The following is an 18,008-nucleotide window of genomic DNA, read 5'->3' as shown; positions in this document are numbered from 1 at the left end:
GGTTAATCTGACCATGGTAGTGTACAGAGACATAGTCAATGAGGACCTCCTAGCTATTGTGTTGAGGATGTCCTAAATCCTATTAGGGCCCCTTGTAGAGACCTGCAGCTTCCACAGCCTCTGGAAGCTACCCAGAGCTTCACCCTGTCCCTGTCTGTGTGTCTTCCCAGAGAAAATCCAAGCCGCCGGGTTGAACCTCTGGACCCTCCTACGGGCTCTGCTCCTGGTGAGCGGGTGTTTGTGAAGGGCTACGAGAAGGGCCAGCCAGACGACGAGCTCAAACCCAAGAAGAAAGTCTTTGAGAAGTTGCAGGTAAAATGCTGCAGTTGTTTTCTCCTCTTGCCTGGTCTGTCTTCACTCTGCCTTGTTACTGACCCTGCAGCCACTTCTTTCTCCGTTGGGACTTTCTATATCTGAGCCCCTTGTATTTCTGGACCTTCCTAAATCTGAGAGGCTTGAGGGTCTTGGAAGAACCTCTCATGTACTGAGCACTACAGATTATTTGAGGCACTCTGTGAGGAATGTTAGACACTTCCCTGTTTGTTCCTCAGAACGTGACAAGAAATGGTGGAGATATCCCCCATTTTACTTGTCAAGGTGCCTGCCAAGTTCACACAGTCACTAGAGGTGATGGAGCCAGGGACTGGGGTATAGCTGAAGGTAGAGTGCCTGGCATGACTTGGCCCTGGCTTTAATCTCCACCCCAAAAGAAAAATGAAGCAAAAGAGCCAGGATCTAAAACCTCTTAGGGTCCCTCCTGACTACCTTAAGCTTCGAACTCTCTTTTCTCCTTGCCATCTGGACATTGACTTACCTACAGCCTGCCCCAAGTGAACCATGAATTCATTCTTTCATTCATTCATTCAGCAAATACTGAGTCTGTATCCGTCAGGCATTCTTCTAAGTTCTTGAGTTACATCAATGAATAGACCACCAAAACTTGCCTCTCGTCATGGAACTAACACTCGAGTGGCTTTCTAGTCAGTACCTTGCTTGCTTAAAGAGCTATCTAAAGGGATCCAGTGTAGCTCCCTTTCCACCCTCCTGCACCTAGCAGGTGGCTTTGCCCACTCCACTCCCTCTTTCTGATTTTCTAGGCTTTTTGAATCACTTATTTTTTCTGGTTATAGAATATTTTCATGTAGAAAATGTCTAAAATATGGGGGTAAAGGGGTACAGAAAAAAAGTAATCATAGTGCTACCACAGATATGGTTATTTCTCTTCGGCTTTTTGTTCTGCATAGAAAAAATACATTTACATTTTGATTGTACTAAATGTTTATTCTGCTTTCTAAATTTCCATTTATGCCTGCAAACTTTCCCCCTTTAACACTAAGGAGATCACACTGTAGTCTATCATAGTTATCACAGTTTAACTAAAACCTTCCTAGGCACTGAGGTCATTCTCTGTTTTTCACTATTAGAATGTTATGGGGGGTGGGGGGCAGTGGTGAACCACTTACCTAGCATGTGCAAGATCCTGGGTTCAGTTCCCTCACACTGCCAGAGTGACAGGGCTTACGATAGATGTGTTAGTATAGAGGTCTTTGTACTCACTCATGATTATTTTTAGTCTAAATTCTACAGTTAACTTACTTGAGTCATGAACATGGAAACATGGAAGTTTTTGTACATAAGCTTGTACTTTGTTTTATTTTGATTGAGGTGCTAGGGATTAAATCCAGGGAAACTAGTCTTAGAAAAACTGAACCACATTATACTACAAGTAGTATAAGAGGTGTAAGAGTTTCCTTGTAGAGCAGCCACTACCACTAATTATTTCTTGTGTATGTGTGGCCTATCTTGTCCAGGCGGACTTCAAGATTTCTGAGGAGTGCATTGCACAGTGGAAACAAACCAACTTCATGACCAAGCTGGGGTGCATCTCCTGTAAATCACTGAAAGGAGGGAACATTAGCTAGCCAGCTGGCATCTTCCTCCTTTCTCCACCATCTTGAGTTATCTGCAGTCTTCAGTGTGCTTCATCCATCACCCATCACCTATCTCCAGGACACTGAAGCAGCAGGTCTGGGACTCAAGGTGCAGAACTCATTAAGGAGCAGCTCACCTCCCCGGAGTCCAGGATCAACCTGTCTGGTGCAGTGAGACTGACCCCCAAGTGGCAGTGAGGGCCAGGCAGCAGCAGGAACCCAGCACTACCTTCTTCCTTTGGTAACTGATGAGAAAATTCTGGTTTCAATATAACTCATAGAAAAAGTTTATGCCACAATCCTTGTAATTGGAAAAACAATGGTTCCCAGGTTTTCTTGGGCTTATCCCAGCAGCTGTTTCTCTAGCTGAGATCTAGTGCTTGGGCTAGGCTAATTACAGCTTCTTCCCAAGAGGAAATTGTGGGATTTGAAAGGAAAGAGGAGGGGGCTGGGGATTTAGCTCAGCGGCATAAGCGCCTGCCTTGCAAGCAGGCAGCCGTGAGTTCGATCCCTGGTACCGATAAAAAGGAAAAAGACAAAAAAAAAAAAAAAAGAAAGGAAAGAGGAGGAAAAACAGAACCAGTGGTTTACCAAATGGTTGGCAGCTTTGCCCCATGCCTGCCTGCCCTATGGCTCGGTGGTACTGGGAGGAAGGGCCTGCCCCAGAGATCCTAAACCAGCTGTGTTGTTAGTACCAGGGATGGGATGGATGGCATCACCTGTTTTTCTTCAGAGAGGGCGGATACCTCTTCACAAGGCATCTTAAATCACTAACACCATCACTGTCAGGTTCAAATAAAATGTCTGAATAATGGTGTCTGGATGGGGCCTATCTGTGAGCTGAACTCAAGGAGAAAAGTGTGACAAGCAGCTGCTGAGCTGTCCACATAGCCTAGCCTGTATCCAGGTGGGGCGCAGGGTGACAAGATGGGTAACAGATCTTAGACTTTCCCTTTGGTGGCACTAAGCAGCAGAGACCCACCGTATTGGCCCCAATGCTTGCTCCAGGCAAAGTATTTTCCCTTCCTTTTTAGGGTCTCACTGTGTGGTTTAGGCTGGTCTTGAGCTGACTCTGCAGCCCAGGCTGGCCATAAACTCAACAGTGATCTCCCTGCCTCAGCCTCCCAGGCATGTACTACCTCCCAGGAATATACCACCTGTTCCTCCTCTGTTAAGAAGCCTCTTTTGTGATGGCTGGATTTTCAGGCTACTGTGCGAGATTACTTTCCTCAAACCTAGTTACCTGTATTACCCACTGAGGCCATACAACCCACTGACATTGGTTGGGGTGGGGTGTGTGTGAAAGAAGCATCAGTCACAGCCAAGTTTCAATCATTTAATTAATTAATTAATACCTTTAAATGAAACACAGTTTTTTCATGTGTCTCACTCAAGCGTTAGGGCAAAGGAGATGGATTGTTTGTATAGACATATCAAAGACTCAAAAATTTAAAGAATATATATATATATATATATATATATATATATACTTCTCTCTTCTAACATTTTTATGCAAATTAAAAATCAGAGGCTTTTGGTCTCTCCATTTGCACTAGGTCAAGTTCATTTACCCCAGAGGACAAAGAAAGTTGCCTCTGCTAGATTTCTCCTTTGTACTCTGGCCCACCCAGTGGGGAAATAAGCTCAGAAAATTTAACTGAGGATAAGGGTTCCAGTAACACTGGGCAGGGAAGGAAAGACACAGGTCAGGCTCCCTCCTGCCTTCAGCATCTCAAAGATATTGCCAGGTTCCTTGGGCTTTGATGGGTCCTGGGTCAATGAAGAGCTCCAGGCAGAACCGTGCTTATTGATTGTCCTTCTTCAACTCACTGGGCAGGTGAAACATACACCCAGCAGCAGCTCCCCATTACCCACAGGGCAAGGGAAAGACTTGATTTACAGCTACAGGGAAAAGATGGTGGTGATGAACTAAAAACCCTTCGAGCAGGCCACAAACCCACTATGTACCCAGCTCTTGGGAGCAGTGTCGCCCTCCTGATGACAAAGAAGCTAAATACAAGATTCCTTGTCAGGCTCAAGTCCATGTCACCGTTAAAGAAGGGGATAAGAAGGGATGGCTCTGGGTGGCAGCCAGGTGTAATAAAGGGAGGTACTATGACTACCCCTATGGAATGGGGGCCACTTAGGAAGCCAGCTTACCTAATAGGTGGTATAGGCTGAAAATAGAGGTCATTAAAATTTCCAGAAGAGAGATCAGTAGCATAGGCTGACATCTGGGGACAGCCATCTAGCCTCCTCGCTAGGAGCACTGTGCCCTCTCACTGACTAGGGAAGAGTTGAGTAAGATGCACCTTTGGCTTCCCACCCTCACCATTCAGCCTCTGCTCCCCAGTAGAACCACCCATGCTGAAAGGCAGCTGCAGAAAGGATATCAAGCAAAGAAAGGTCAGAAAAAGTAGTCCAAGGGCCAGATCTGGGCCTCCTGCCCAAACAATCCCTCCCCTTGCCAGTTCTTCTTGTACCTCAGTACTCCTGCCAAGCTAAAAGGGACAACCCATAGGCTCCTGCCTCTGAAATTGTGCCAATCCACCCTCACCAGATCAAATTGAAACAGGCAGATGCCTGGTATGCCAAGGACCAGCCGAGATGACTTGCCTCTCTGTTCTTCACATTCAGGTGACAGAGAGCGCCTCAGACCTCCCCTCTGGTTCTTCCCCCACCCATCTGGGTCCCAGCAATCTCCCACTTCTTGTTCCCTGCGTGGAGCACCTAGCAGAACTGGGAAGGCAGGAGGTTGATAGTAAGTTGAGGCACAGGAAGGCTAGCTCCACTGCACCTCTTGTGCTTTGGATTCCAGTCCCACTCCTGCTCTCAGCCTGGAGAAGCCTGTGGGAATGTGTCTTGTTCACCTCCAAGAACTAAGAAGTAGCAAACTGGATTAGGGGGACAGGAGACAGACTGGTCCCAGCTATGGACTGGCTACCAGAGATTGATGCTGTCACCATGTAAACAGGCCCTTGGAGTGTGGCTTCATAGACCCTGGAGAATGGACATGTAGCCATTTTGTGAAAGTGCTTTGATTCTGGACTACAATATGTGCATGATTTGGACATTTTTTTAAAAAGAGAAAGAAAAGTGTTCTGCACCCACCTCTGTGGCCTTACGGCCAGCAGGGGGCGCATTCACCACTCCCACCAGCTACCTCTTCAAGATGAGGCTAAGGCCAAAGCTGAAGCAGCAGCTGCTGGGGGTGAATCCTTCCAGGAAAAGGCATGAGAGCTGGATGGTTTGGAGGACCGGGCAACACCAGACTTGCATAAATATCAAAGGCCGTGAGGTTAAGGCTGCAGGCGTCCTCTCTTAGGTTGTGTCTGCCACGTCCTCTGGTCCTTGGGGCTGCTCAGGTCCCTGAGATTGTATTCCTGGGATGGGTCAGCAGTGCCAGCAAGTGTGGTCAGACCAGCTCTTTCTGTCGCTCTGCAGGGGAGACAAAGACCTTTAGCAAGGGACTTCCAGTTTGGGTATGGCACTAAGAACCCAAGGTACATCCTAACCCAATTTTTGCCTAATCCCCTTTGCAGACAACTCACAGCAGCTCTGAGCTGGACACTTAAGACACTAACAGGGCCAGGGATATAGCTCAGTGGCGTAAGTGCCTGCGTGGCAAGCACAAGGTCCTGAGTTTGATTCCCAGTACCAAAAAATAAAAAAGACACTAACATAGGTGTCTCTGGCCATTCTTCATAGCACAGCTAAAAGAGGAAATAAAATAGTAAGTATGGCTTACACTGAGTAGGTCTGATGCCTAAGTTATAATCTGCATTCCTTTCACTACCTCATCAAGGACAGTTTGCCTGTCCCAGGCATCAGAAGACCAGAAGATCCAAGAGCAAATCTCCAGTGGTGGGATTCTCCTACCATCTCTGCTGGGACCCATGCCCGCCACTGCCCACTGTACCTGAGCCTGGGGGAATCATCTTCTCCTCTGGACCCGCCAGCTGCACACCTCCATTCTCGGCCAGCTCCCCCTTAGTCCTGTCATCGGTTTGTGGGAGCCCGTTGGTGGGAGGAGCAGTAAAGGACTCAGACCTAGACAAACTAGGAGATGCAGGTGGGGGGACTCCCACTGAGGGCTTTCGGGCCACAGGTGGAGGAGCCTTAGGTGGCTTCTTCAGGGCCTGAGGTGGACGCTGCTCTGAAATGCTCCGAAGTTCAGCCACCAGATTCCGCTGGAGATCAGCCTGGGCCTCAGGGGACACAGGCCACTCGATGTGCAGCTTCTTAGTGCCCTTGGAAAAGATGAAGCTGGCCGTGGAGGCAGGGGACTGGGGAGACAGTGGCTGTGCCTCAGGTGCTCCATTCAGCTGGGCACTTCTGAGGCCACCACCGGCAGCCAGGCTGGAGGCCTTAAGTTGGACGGCAGCATGGAGCCCTGATAAGGGAGCAGGCACAGGACTGGCCCGCCCCGATAGGGCCCGTCGGAGTGGCTTCTGGGGGGCTGATGGGCCGGAGGCTGGGGTCACAGCCCCTGTGGGAGTGCCCACAGAGCGCAGCCACACCATCTGCAGCAGTGAGGGTGTGACCAGAGGTGCGCCTGTGTCCTCTCTGGACGTCCCACTGCTTTTGCTGCTGCCCACTGGCTCCTTCTCCTTCTTCTGAGGGGGCTTAACCAGAAGCTCAGGGACAGAGCTAGTTGGAGGTGGAACTGGTGGAGCAGGAGGCGGCTCTGGGGCACCCTGGGGCTGGCTCTGGGCAGACACAGCAGCTGAAGGTGAAGAAGCCAAACTGACAGGCTCTGGGGGATCTGGAGGGCCTGCAGGCTCAGGGCCAGCCACAGAGAAGAAGGCCTCCTCTGGTGGAGGGAAGTCCGCCATAGATAGGTCCTGCTCCTCCGGTGCAGGAGGCGGGGGTGGGGGCCAGTTGGGGTCTAATAGGGACTCCTCAGCAGTCTCTGGGGCTGGAGGGGCCACCTCAACAACCTCGGGCTTCTTACTAGGGGGTGGCGGTGGGTGATAAGATGGAGGTGGGGATGGTGGAGGTGACTGGTCTTTGCAGACTCCAGGAGACTCCTGGGGCGGGGCCAGGGATGTCTGGGGAGTGAGAGGGGATTCAGGACCGGAAACAGGAGTAGAGATGGGCCCAGGAACCACGGGAGAGGTGACTAGAGTGGAGGCAGCTTGATTAGGGGTCTTGGGCTTAGAGGGAGGTGGTGAAAAGGGAGCAGGCACTTTGGGGTGAGGAGGTATGACAAACCTATCACCTATGGAGGTTGACATATGTGGACCAGAGCGGTCTAAGGGGGTGGGATCAGAGGACGAAGAACACAGAGATGTAAGCGAAGAAGACACAGAGGTTCCAGGAGATCGAAGGGATGTGACACGCTCTGGTTTAGGGGGTTGGGCCTTGCCTGGAGAGGCAGGGGTACCCGTCAGACCCTTAGGAGGGAGGGTTGGGGTACCACTTTGGCTCGAGTATCCACTGGAGGGTGAAAGTGTCCGTTCTGGGGAGCGAGGCGGGCGCCGGGAACCACTGGGAGACAAACTAGACACCCAGCCACTTGTTGAGCTAGGGGGACAGGGTGCTGTCCCCACCTTTTCTGACCCACCTGTAGTGGGTGGCCGGGGCAGCTGTGACTGCTGCTTCCGCTCAGGCTTGGGGGGCAACCCTAAGGGCCCATCTGGTGCTGCTGAACCCCTCTGATGAAGAGAGTAGGTCCGGCGGGGTGGCGGTGGAGGGCGCTTCATCTTTCGCAGGGACACACTCCGGCCAGACAACTGCCCGCTGCTGCGAATGCTGACTGTGTCTGAGGCTTCGGCAGTGCTACCGCCACTAGGGGAGCCCCTTCCACTGCCCCCTTGAGGAGGGGCTGCCACACTAGTATTAGTCACAGAGCCCTCTGGCTGGCCTTCAGAGCCCCCCTTAGAGGAGAGGGTGGAACCGTCAGACACGATGGTATCAGAGGATTGAGAGTGGCTCCAGGTGTCGCTGGAGGAGGAAGGATGGCGGCTGCGGGGCCGGGGGCTGGAGGCTGAGGAGAAGCGGCCCAGAGAACGGATGGAGGCTGGGCTGGCTGAGACCAGGCTGCAGCGACTCAGTGTGCGTAGGCTGCGGCGGCCCAGGGCCACCACGTCCACTGTAGGTGGCAGCACGGCGTGCGGGATCAGCTTCGACAAGTAGGTGGCCTGGGGTGAGATGGACATGGCTGGACTTAGGGGTTCTGGAGGTCCAGCCCCTCCTGTCAGTCCTGGCACAGCTAGAGACATGGGCCGGGTCAGTGGTGGGGGCCGGCCCCCAGTGGACCGGCCAACAAGTGTATCATCCCGGTAGACACGGTCGATGTGGCGTTGCAGCATGGCCTCTGTATCTCCACCAGCCTCTACCGCTGCTTCCAGGGCCTGTAGGGACACCCGGACCCCTGTCCCTAAGGCCAGGCCAGCTGGGTGGCCATCTACCGTGGGGATGCGGACAGCATCCGGTGAACCAGTAGGCCGAGAAGTACCTGGTGCCTCACGCTCATTTCTCAGGCCTAGAGTGGACAAGGAAAAGGAAGCAGTCAGCAGAGAGGCTGACCAGGGCTCCCCACCCACGCTGCCATCCTGCCTAATCCGGGACTCACCAAGCTCCTTCTGCACGTGCTGCGGCAGCCCCAGCACTGTGCTCCGCCGCTCACGCCGCCGGCGCCCTGACTTTCCAGATGATTTGGGAAATGAGTCATGGGGTCGAAAGGTAGAGCCTGAGGGCCAGTGGGGGACAGAGAAGAAAACCAGTTAGAACAGGAGGACTCGGCACGTTCCACAGAGCACTACTTTTATAGGATATTAATAACAGCTTCAGAGGCAACTTTTCTGGAAGGCTACTAGGCAGTAATGAGTATTGTCATTTAGTGAATGCTTATTATTATTTAGTAAACATACTATTATGTCAGCATGCTAGAGCTTGGCCTTCATTCCAAAAAGGTAAGTCCTCTTACTATCCTTAGATTTTTATAGGACATTCAACAGAAGCTCAGAGAGGTTAAGAGTTTGCCCCAGGTCACACAGCTGCTCAGTATCGTATCAGGTCTCAAACATAGGCTTCCCAACTCTTAACTATCCTACTTTACAGTGACTGTGCCTTATGAAATCCAAGAGGACAAAGGATACTGTCTCCTAAATTCACTATATCACACAGCCTTAGAAAACAGTGGGTTAGGAAGAAAAACGGAAGCCACCAGGGCTGGGCAGGGTGATGTCTACACCCTCTCCCCTGACCAGGGAATCTTAGCTCAGACACCTTTGCGCTGGATCATCTCCGAACGGATGGACAATGCATCCTCAGCTGTGGAGCTCTCAGCCGTGTAGGATGTAGTCTGGCTACAGAAGGATATGCTGTCTTCATCTGGTCCTGTCCGGGAGGACTGTTTTGGGGGGAGAAGGAGGTCAGGCCCTGGCCTGAGCAGGCTGGTTCCTCAGGACTCCCTGCTGGAATTTCTGACTCACAGACTCCCCCAGCATCACACAGCACCAAGCAGACATCAGCTAGCGCAAGCCTGGGCGAGCCCTCAGGATCATTCAATCCAGAAGATGCAGGAAGCAAAGAGACCCAGCAGCATACAAAGCTATGTTGGCCAAAGATCACGACAGAGCTGGGCGGCAGCAGTTACCTGGATGCTCTGGGTATCTCCATGGTCCCAGCTACCCTTGTTCAGTTTCTGTTTTTCTGGAAGACACCAGAAGAATGTGTGAGACAAGCCCCTACAGCTTGGCAGCGCTGGAGGAGAGAGCGCAAGCTGCAGGAGAGGTAAGGAGGGTTACCTTGGTGCTGCAGGGAGCGAAGCCCCTCCTGGGCCTGTGTGTGCAGCTCTTCCAAGTGAGGTGGTCGACCACTGGGGAAGAAGACATTGTCCTGGTGCTCATCCACAACAAACCCTGGTCCTGGGCTCGGTCCTGCACTCTGGCGTTTGTCACTTTCAGCTTTGGCAGAGCCTAGTGAAATGGAGGAGACAGGAAAAAGTGAGGCCTAAAGGCCTGTAGGCCCTTAAGATGCACAGGCACCATGACAAAGGCACCTGCAGCCCTCACACTGCACATGGCCCCTGCGCCTACATGCAATGTCCACTTTCCCCAGCCCAGACATGCAATCCACACAACCCCAAATACATATCCAAACTACACCAGAGGGTACACACATTTGAGTACACCACACAAAGGGCCCCACACAAGGCACTGTACACAACGCACACAGGCTCACAATGTACACAGCACCCACAGGCGTCAGAGACACAAATCAGCACATGAGTATAAACCCACATATGTACCCACACCCAGCCTCCACACATCACCCACACAACACCCACAGATTCCATTCTATATGTACACACAGTATGTAAATATACACACAACTGTGTAGCCACATGTCACTCAGGGCCTCATGACGGCACCCCTAATACACACACAAGCCACTGCAAGTACATTTCTTGTGTCTAGACCCAAGCCCCACTTTAAATGAAAACAAGACATCCTTTTCCTACAGTGCCTTGGCACAGATCCAGGGAGAAGATACCGCAGGAAACTAAGAAGGAGAGGCAGCTGGCAGAAAACCCTGGGCGAAGGACACACTGAGCATAACCTCTGGGGCTCCCTACTCACCCATACGTATGGCTGCCCTTTTGTGGAGGGATGGGAAGGGGGAGAGGTGGTACCCAAGCCCCTCTATCCCTAGCCTGGAAGCTTAGTCTCTTTGATGTTATAGTCCCAGGTATGCCCTCTCCTGGAGGCCCTGGGCCCTGGTACAGAGAAGCCAGGGATCCATTACAGAGGATCCTGTTACAGGCTCCGCCCACACAGGGGCTGGTCACCTAATCCTGGGGAGGGGGGCTATGTCAGCACTTTGCAGCTCCCCTCTCCCAAATGAAATCCACAACATAAGCAAAAGCACTGGGAGAGTCACGTGACCTTGGCAGCACCTCTTACAGGGGTAGGAACAAAATACGCCCTTTACAGGGCCATGCCCCAGGAACAGGGTCTCCAGTTCAGACAGATGCCTGTCATTCCTCCCTCCTCAGCCCACTCTTCCACGGAGAGAGCTCCTGTCCCAGGAAAGTCACTCTTAAATCAGGTTGAAGCTAGCAAGTACCTTGGGGGTCTCAGGCCTTCTCCCATCCCGCTGTTACAAGCAGAGGGCAGGAGGGCTCACAGGGGTTAAGGATGTCTAAGGTCATCCATCAGATAGGAATCCCAGCCAGGACTAAGCTCCCGAAGGGGACCCAGGGTGTTCAAAAGTCCACAAAGCTTCGGCCCCTACCGTCTGAATCCAAGCCTGAAACCCTCCCAAACCCCCTGCACCCCACCTCTGATGGAGCTCTTCAACTTCCAGCAGGACTACTTTTCCTCGCTTCTCCTCCATCCCACCCCTTCCCATCTGCTGGGATGACTACAGGGACCTCCCCTCTCTCTCTAAACTGGACTACTGGGCTGTATCCAGTAAAGTGTGGGTACCACTGCAGGGAGGCGATCTGTGTCGAGGGCCGCAGGCTTCAAGGTCAGAGACACCTGGGTGGCATCCTCCCAAGCAGCGGCCACACAAAGGCAGCAACAAAGCGACTGGACAAAGGCAGGCCGAGGACAGGAGAGGCCGGCCTCCTTGCTCGCCCCCTCCCCCACGCCATCGCTCTTCCCCGCCAGCCCAGATGCCCCTTCCACACAAAGGTCCAGCAGCGGAAGCTGTCGGGGATCCCTCCCCTCCCCCCAGCCACACCCACTCACCCTTCTTCTTAAACAGCTCTAGCAGCGCTGGGAGGTGGCGGCCCAGGAACACCACCATGGCTGCGGGCACCACTGGGGACCTTCTCCCCGCCTCAGCTCCCCGAGCACAGGACAACGCCTTTACCCAGCCCAGCACTCAGCCCGCGCGCCTGCCGCCACCTCACAGAGCAGCGCGACCTGCCGGCCGAGGAGCGGGACAGGCAGCTCTGGGTTCTCCACCCACCTTCGCCACTAGCCCGCCCACTCGCCAACCCCGCCCCCACACGGGGGTACAGGGGCAGAAGAGGGAAACTGAGGCCTGAGACTGTGGGTATTCTATAGAGGGTATAATGATGGGGAGGGGCGGAGGGGGTGATTCGTAATTTTTGAGGTGGATCACTAACTGCGCCCAAGTCCTTGTCTAAACACTCAGGAACCAGAGCTAAGGGAAGGGTCCCAGCTGCCAGATGGTAGACGGACAGGTGGCCAGGCTAGACTTGGCATGGTGCCCACCCCAAGCCCTCCTGGCTGGTACAGTAATTCCCTGGGGAAGGATCTTAGCTCAGGCAGGAGCCCAGGGCCACCTGTAGAGATGGCCAGACCCCTAGAGGGGCAGGGACACAGTAAGGACTGGGAAGCCAAGAACATGCCTGGAGCAGAATCAAGTGGTTGCTTGTAACAACCCCTCAGGAGTGCACAGCCCCACACGCCCCAAGGACTTTTTTTTTTTTTCTACTTTGGCAACATGACATCAGAGGACTAGAGAAACATGGAGAACTTTCCAAGGTCACACAGCACAGGCAGGATTTCAACACAGACTTCCAGTTCCCCCAGCTTGGGATTCTTGCTGCTGGCCCCGCTCTGTGACTTAATGATGTGCTAGATCACCAGGCAGGAGTAATAGAATAATTAGCAAAGAAACAGCAAAGTCAGTAAAGGTCAGGACATTGCAGGGTGGGGTACTGGGAGGGACATCAGGTCCAGGTTCAAATCCTGCTATAACTCTATCACACGCAAGTCATGACTTGTCTTTATAAGATGGCATATCCATTCTTTTGGCTGGCAAACATTAAGCTAGTATAACAGACTACAGCTAAAGGAGAGGAACTTTTTACTGTTCACTGGTATACGCCCAGAATCCAAATCAGTCTGGCACTAGAGGGTACCTGGCACCATGGAGATACCCAGAGCATCCAGGTAAGCCCTGGCCCCAGCTCTGTACTGACCTCTGGCACATGCTATGAGTTCACTAAATGAATATATGAATGAGGCAGATTAACTTTAGGTAATAAAGACTGAGAAGCTGTGGCACTGGGCCCAGGCATGGTGGTACATTCCTTTAACCCAGTCAATCTGAGAAGCAGAGGCAGGAGGATTGGCAGCTCTAGCTCAGCCTGGATAATTTATAGGGATGTGGTGAGAGCTGTCTCAAAATTAAAAAATAAAAGGCTAAGGATGTAGATCAGTGCAAAGCCCTTGAGTTCAATCTCCAGTACTGCAGAAAAGGATGTTGACATTGAGACCCAAATAATAAGAAGCCAGCCAGGGCAAGGACAGGGAGCAGAGACCTCTAGGCGGACACATATGAAAGCGTTTAGGCAGAGTGGTGGGTTTCCAGGAAGAAAGAGGAGGCCAGTGAGTCTGAATATGCCCAGCAAAGGACAGAATGGCAGGAGGTGAGGTCAGAGGAAGGCAGGAACCAGATCGGGTGGGGTGCTAGCCCTTGGCAGAGTCAGGGAGCTCCAGGAGGTTGATCAGTGAGGGTTACAGCCAAAAGATCCTCCTGGAAACTGCAGAGAAGCTGAAACTATGAAGAAAGGAACCCAAACTCACCTCAAGGTATTCTCCCTTATTGCACCTCTGAGTCCTCAAGGATGTAGAAAGTCACAGTAGCTCCAAAGTTACAAGACCCCTCTGCAGGTCCTTCCACAGTTGCTGCACACCTCAAACAGTCCTCTTCCCTTTTCTTTTCTTTTCTTTTCTTTTTGAGACAGGGTCTTTCTGTGTAGCCCAGGTTGGCCTCAAACTCATGACAACCCTCCTGCTTCAGCCTCCAGAGCGCTGGGATTACTGGTGTGCCCCATGTGGCGAATGGGCCTTTTTGAGACCACTGGGCTGAACCCTCACTCTCTGGGGAACACAGTTTGGTGAGCTGAATAGTATATATCACTGAAGTCTAAACACCACTCCTAAGCAGGCACTGTTGTCTCCATTTTACAGATGAGGAAACCAGCAGGGGGCATATGTTATGAAGCTGCTACTGTAGCCTCCACTACATAAATGGGAGCTTTTTCACTCAGAACAACTTGAATCCAGAAGCCATACTCTGTCCCCTGGGCCAGCTGCAAACCTGACCTCCCCAATGAAGGAGGAGTCAAAGACTCCACCTACCCTACAAACTGGAAGTTTCTTGTGCCCCAATCCTCCCCCTCTTAGGCCAGTCCCATCCAGCCTTCTTATCAGTCCCACACTAACAGAAAAGAGCAGCAGACCGACTCTTGCAGGGTGATTAATCCTTGCCAGGCACGGTGCCAGGTACTGGTGGGAGGCAAAACACTGCTTCTGCCCTCACAGATCTTGGGGCAGCCTTTAAGGCAGGTACATGAAGGTACTTTCATAGTAACTGATGGTGGACCTGTAAGGCTTGGGAAGCTAGATTACTTCCCCAGCTCTGGCTGGCTATAAAATCAGAGTCCTTCACCACAGGACAGCCATCTTCATCTTCTCCCTAGCAAGAAAACAAAAGGGCTGAGCTCCTACTAAGTTGAAGCTGGAGAACATCAGCCTGGCCGGCAGACCACAGCTGGTAGCCCAGGCCACAGCTGCAAGTTCCCCAGCCAGAACCAAGGCTCTCATAGTTGATAACATCTGGTTGCCCTAGCAACATCCTCTCCCTCTCCCTACCTACGGCTTGCCCAGAACTGCCATTCTGGGCCACCCTAGCACAGGTCTATACACCTGTGGCTTGTTTGGAGGGGACTCAGCAAGCAGTCTCAGCTTGGGGAGGGCACCTCACAGAGAAACTTGAGGTCCAGAGAGTAGAAAGACCTTGTCCAAAGCTGCCTGTTCCAAGACTTTCTGCTTTGGCACAGTTCAAAGGTGCTACCTGAGGCTAAGGCCTTGAAGAAAGCTCACTACGTACATGAGTCAGCCCCATCTGCTGGAGGGAGGAGGCTTCCTGCAGCTGAGATGACTCCCAGCCCCTGGCCACACCCTCAATGTACAAAGCACATCAGGAAGCAGGCGCACAGGCCAGTTCAAGAGCTCAGGTACAGTTCAGGGGCATATGTAGAGGCATTCTCCTCCAGGATGTCCCACTGAAGCTGGGCATGGTGTGCACCCCTGTAATCCCTCTCAGGAGGCTGAGGCAAGAGGTTTACCACAAGTTTGAGATGAGCCTGAACTGCAGAGCAAGACTCTGTCACAAACAAACCAAAAAATGTATTTTCTAATTTAAAAAAGGGAATGTCCCACTGAAGTCACTCTAACAGATAAGACAGTCTCAGGACCACACATCTACAAAGCACCCGCTTTCCACCCACTAGCTCAAATGCGCAGCCCAAGTGGCTGCATATCCAGGAAGGCAAGCACCTGTACCCACCATCCAGGGGGTTTCCTGAGCCTGAGGATAGGGAGGAAGCCAGGAGGGACCACTTGTGCGCATGCGTTTGCATTGCCTTGGCAGTAACTTTCACAGGGTGAGGCCTGAACCTGCCCCATTCCAGAGCAAGGGGGGGCGGGTGGCGCACCCACAGGCAGGCAGGCCGGCCTGACTCAGGGGACAGGAATGAGGGGGGAGGGCACAGCTGTCCAGGTGGCCTCGCTCAGGAGCTGGAACCCTCCAAGTTAACCAAGCTGGTCCCCCATTCCCTGTTCCTACTTCCCCACCACCACCCCGTCAGCCCTCCAGCCAAGAGTCAGAGTGTTCAGAAGTCCTTATCTGAACTCCTCACTGTACACGTGAACAAATGAAAATCCAGGGATGCCAGGGCTTCCTCGGGTCACAGATTCTATGGCCAGGAGCTGAACCAAGAGCATGTGAGGATTTTCTCTCAGAGACAAGACAAAGGGAAATGAGCATAACAAACTTCCAGGTAGGAGCATTTTTTTTTTACTACCTAAAAGGCATGGCTGAAGATTCCCTTTCACAAAGGAGGCTTAAGAGAAAGTGACAGGCGTGCTCAAGGTCACCCAGCCAGGAAGAGTGGCAGAGCCCACATTTGGACTTAGGTCTCACTCCAAACCCCTTAGCGATCCTTCATCTGAGATCAGTGGGTAAAGAGGGGCACAGTGTCAGTCCCATCCTGCCCAAAGAACAGAAAGCTCTGCACCCACCTCTGCAAGAGAATCTCCCTCTCCATTCCCTTAGTGTCCAGCCCCACCCTGGCAAGGGCAAAGCTGACAGGCCAGGCCGGTTCTAAGGTAAATATAGTGGGGGCAGGGAGTGAACAGAGCAGGGTGGAGAGGATCCCATCCCACAGGGTGCCCTGGAGGAACGGACAGTAGTACAGGGAGGAATTAGCTACAACAATATTAATAAATGTCATAATGAGTTTCTGGGTCAGCATTTTCTCCTGACAATGACATAATAATCCCTTTCGGCCAGGGCACAATTCTGAATTTCCAAAACTGTCTTTTGTTCCTTCAAGGCATGATTATCCCCATTTTATGGATGCCAGAGAAGCAGCAACCATGAAATCAAGAGAGAAAAGAGTTGGGAATCAAAGGGTCTGGATTTCAGACCTAAGACAAATAAATCAGCCTCCCTGGGCCTCAGTCTCCTCCTCTGTAAAGCGGGACTAACACCCAATTCACAGCATAGCTGGAGAGCCTAAATAAAACCATGTAAACCAGTGTAAACTCAGAAAGTATTATATCAGAGCAAGCCTCTGCCTGTCCAGGACATGGAGGGGAGGGAAAGAGTCTTTCCACTTTACAACACTGTGACAACAAACTGGCAGTTACCAAAAGCCGCCTGATGAAAACCCAGACAGTCTCACTAAATCCCTCTCTACACAGAGGCCTCCAAAGGCTCAGTGACTTGCCCAAGGTCATGCAGCTAGGGCAGTCAGGATTCAAGCCCAGCTGACACTGTAAAACCCTGTTCTTTCCATGCTACCCACTGCCTCCATCCCACCCACTTCTGGAGCTCTCCTCCAATCTCAAGTGGAGCTGAGGACCATTAAAGATAAGGCCTGATAAGGGACACTTAACAACAGCTCCCTATCTCTCCTCAGTGACCTGCCCTATCTGGCAGCCCCAATCTTGGTTGGGAGGGAAGGGAACTGCAGGCCCTGAGCCTGAGGATAGGGAGGAAGCCAGGAGGGACCACTTGTGCGCATGCGTTTGCATTGCCTTGGCAGTAACTTTCTCACTACCCTGAGAGTCAGAAATCCTAGGTTTAAGTTCTGCTGCCTTTTAACTGCAGCCTGACCCTCAGCCAGGCACTGGCCTTTTCTGTTTCTTCACGTAATCTGGGAGAATTGGAGAGATGATGTTCTACACTCTCTGCATGCATAACTCTGGCACTTCAAAAGCGTACAGAGGTTCCCACTTGCAGTCCAGGCCCTGCCAGCAAAGGGGTTCAGCTTATCGCAGATCCCTCAGATCAAAGATGTACTGGCAAGGCCTTTATCTGGAAGCTCAGGGCTCCCACAAGCAAGACTGGATATCACACAGTTGGTCACAGGTCTTCCCCCAAAGGAAGGGAGGAGGCTGTTGGGTGGGAGGAGAAGAGGGCCTTCTCTAAACTGTGGAACCTAACAAAGATCCTAGACCCTTTCTATCTGCATGAGGAAGGATGGGAAGTATTCCCAACAGACTGACTCTTACCAATTTCTTTCCGTCTTCCCATATGTGAGATGGGAACTCTAATTCAACAAGGAGGGCTTCATGTATAAGCCTTTGGATACAGCGCACCATAAGAACTGGAGGGGGTGGGCAGCAGGTGATTCTCCCTGGGCTCCCAATTTACATCCTTCACCCACCCCTCAACCTGCCCAGGCTCAGCTGGTCTGGGGAGGGTTAGGGTTAGGGTTCCTGAGACTCAAAGCCAACTACAATCCCAGCAATTTAGTATCTTTCCAGCATAGGAGAAGCCTTGCCTCATCCACTTTGACCCTTCCCTAGCCTCCAAGGGCATTTGAACAAGGGAAGAAAAGACTGTTAGATCTACATTTCCCTTCCCCATCAGCTCAATCTCTGCACTCTTGGGGGCTTCAGTGCTCAGTCCTCAACTGCCCGTTACGAGGTCCACTAAATAAATCTACCACACACCCCTGCCCTGGGCCTCAGGCTCTCTCTGCCCAGAGGCCACACAATCATAACATGAAAGCCATCAATCCCTGAACTGGCCAGGGGCACAGGCTTTGTAATCTCAGCGGCTTGGTTGGGC

The 18,008-nt window shown here is 52.1% G+C and overlaps 2 protein-coding genes across 4 annotated transcripts in view; one reads left to right on the top strand and one right to left on the bottom strand.

The window, feature by feature from the left end:
* Yars1 (tyrosyl-tRNA synthetase 1) overlaps nt 1-2,754 on the top strand; it is a 31,200-nt gene extending 28,446 nt beyond the window's left edge. The window contains exons 12-13 of the mRNA XM_003471134.5: nt 171-312; nt 1,812-2,754. Coding sequence (XP_003471182.1) covers nt 171-312; nt 1,812-1,922 — 253 coding nt within the window. The 3' untranslated portion in view covers nt 1,923-2,754. The remainder of the gene's footprint in view (nt 1-170; nt 313-1,811) is intronic.
* Nucleotides 2,755-3,253: 499 nt separating this feature from the next.
* Nhsl3 (NHS like 3) overlaps nt 3,254-18,008 on the bottom strand; it is a 29,387-nt gene continuing 14,632 nt past the window's right edge. For 2 of the 3 annotated variants that reach the window (XM_063235994.1, XM_005004225.4), the window contains exons 2-7: nt 9,686-9,856; nt 9,535-9,590; nt 9,165-9,288; nt 8,509-8,625; nt 5,851-8,418; nt 3,254-5,369 (exon numbers count right to left, since the gene is read on the bottom strand). In XM_063235994.1, coding sequence (XP_063092064.1) covers nt 5,347-5,369; nt 5,851-8,418; nt 8,509-8,625; nt 9,165-9,288; nt 9,535-9,590; nt 9,686-9,856 — 3,059 coding nt within the window. In that variant the 3' untranslated portion in view covers nt 3,254-5,346. Of the gene's footprint in view, nt 5,370-5,850; nt 8,419-8,508; nt 8,626-9,164; nt 9,289-9,534; nt 9,591-9,685; nt 9,857-11,635; nt 11,832-18,008 lie in introns of those variants that run through there. The other variant, XM_003471076.5, reaches the window with a different exon arrangement.

Source organism: Cavia porcellus, unplaced genomic scaffold (assembly GCF_034190915.1).
Source record: "Cavia porcellus strain 051 isolate PalLab524CR breed Dunkin Hartley unplaced genomic scaffold, mCavPor4.1 scaffold_25, whole genome shotgun sequence".
NCBI classification, from domain to species: Eukaryota; Metazoa; Chordata; class Mammalia; order Rodentia; family Caviidae; genus Cavia; species Cavia porcellus.
The sequence above is the reverse complement of the archived record's forward strand: the minus strand, read 5'-3'. Positions and strand labels throughout refer to the sequence as shown.